This window comes from Trichosurus vulpecula, chromosome 6 (genome assembly GCF_011100635.1).
Source record: "Trichosurus vulpecula isolate mTriVul1 chromosome 6, mTriVul1.pri, whole genome shotgun sequence".
In the NCBI taxonomy this organism is placed as follows: Eukaryota; Metazoa; Chordata; class Mammalia; order Diprotodontia; family Phalangeridae; genus Trichosurus; species Trichosurus vulpecula.
In genome coordinates, this window is record NC_050578.1 from 267,097,489 (window position 1) to 267,098,697 (window position 1,209).

The following is a 1,209-nucleotide window of genomic DNA, read 5'->3' on the forward strand; positions in this document are numbered from 1 at the left end:
ATGACATCTATGGAGAACAGATCTGAAGTGAATGAGTTCATCCTAATAGGATTAACAGATGTTCCAGAGCTCCAGGTTCCTCTGTTCATAATGTTCACCTTCATCTACTTCATCACCCTGGTAGGGAACCTGGGGATAGTTGCTCTGAGTTCCTGGGATTCACACCTCCATACCCCCATGTACTTTTTCCTCAGTAACCTCTCTCTGGTGGATTTTGGCTATTCCTCAGCTGTGACTCCCAAGGTGATGGCTGGGCTCCTCACAGGGGATAAGGTCATCTCCTATAATTCATGTGCTGCACAGTTATTTATCTTTGGGGCCTTTGTTATTGCTGAAAGTTATCTCTTAGCCTCCATGGCCTATGATCGCCATGCAGCTATTTGTAAGCCCCTACATTACACCACCACCATGACATCAACTGTATGTGCACATCTGGTTATTGCTGCTTACATCTGTGGCTTTCTGACCTCCTCCATAGTCATAGGAAACATGTTTAGCCTTTCCTTTTGTAAATCAAATATTGTCCATCACTTTTTCTGTGATATTCCCCCTCTTCTAGTCCTCTCTTGCACTGATATTCACATCACTGAGTCACTAGTCTTTATTTTAGGGTCACTTAATGCCTTTTTTCCTTTTCTTGTCATCTTTACTTCTTATTTGTTAATTTTTATCACCATCCTGAAGATCCATTCTGCTGAAGGCCGCCAGAAAGCCTTCTCCACCTGTGCTTCACATCTCACAGCAGTGTCCATATTTTATGGGACAGTAATCTTCATGTATTTCCAACCCAGCTCAAGCCATTCCATGGACACAGACAAAATGGCTTCAGTGTTCTACACCACAGTCATCCCTATGTTGAACCCTCTGGTCTACAGTCTTAGGAACAAAGAGGTCAAGATTGCTTTCAGAAAAGCTGTGAGGGGACAAGGACTTCAATTATACCACCTTTTTTCTTAGAGAGAAAACCCAATTTTATCTTCCTCATTCTGGGATGCAGCCCCCAAATCAGGCTATTTTTACTACAAAACTACAAATGTTTTCAAAGACAACATTATATTGTAGAAAGTTTAATAGGTTTAGGAGAGATCTGAATTTATATTGTCTTGGAAACTTTCATGTTGTATAGATTGTAAGGTAAGACCCAATTTTAGTTTTCTTGTTATTAAGGGGCTGTAATATTATCCTCTATCTTATAAGATTGTTGCATAG

General features: G+C 40.5%; 1 protein-coding gene across 1 annotated transcript; it reads left to right on the forward strand.

Moving 5' to 3' along the window:
* Window positions 1-957, forward strand: LOC118855137 (olfactory receptor 5B2-like). The gene has a single exon (XM_036765240.1). The coding sequence runs from the start codon at window positions 1-3 to the stop codon at window positions 955-957; it is 957 nt and encodes a 318-aa protein (XP_036621135.1).
* The last annotated feature ends 252 nt before the right edge of the window (window positions 958-1,209 follow it).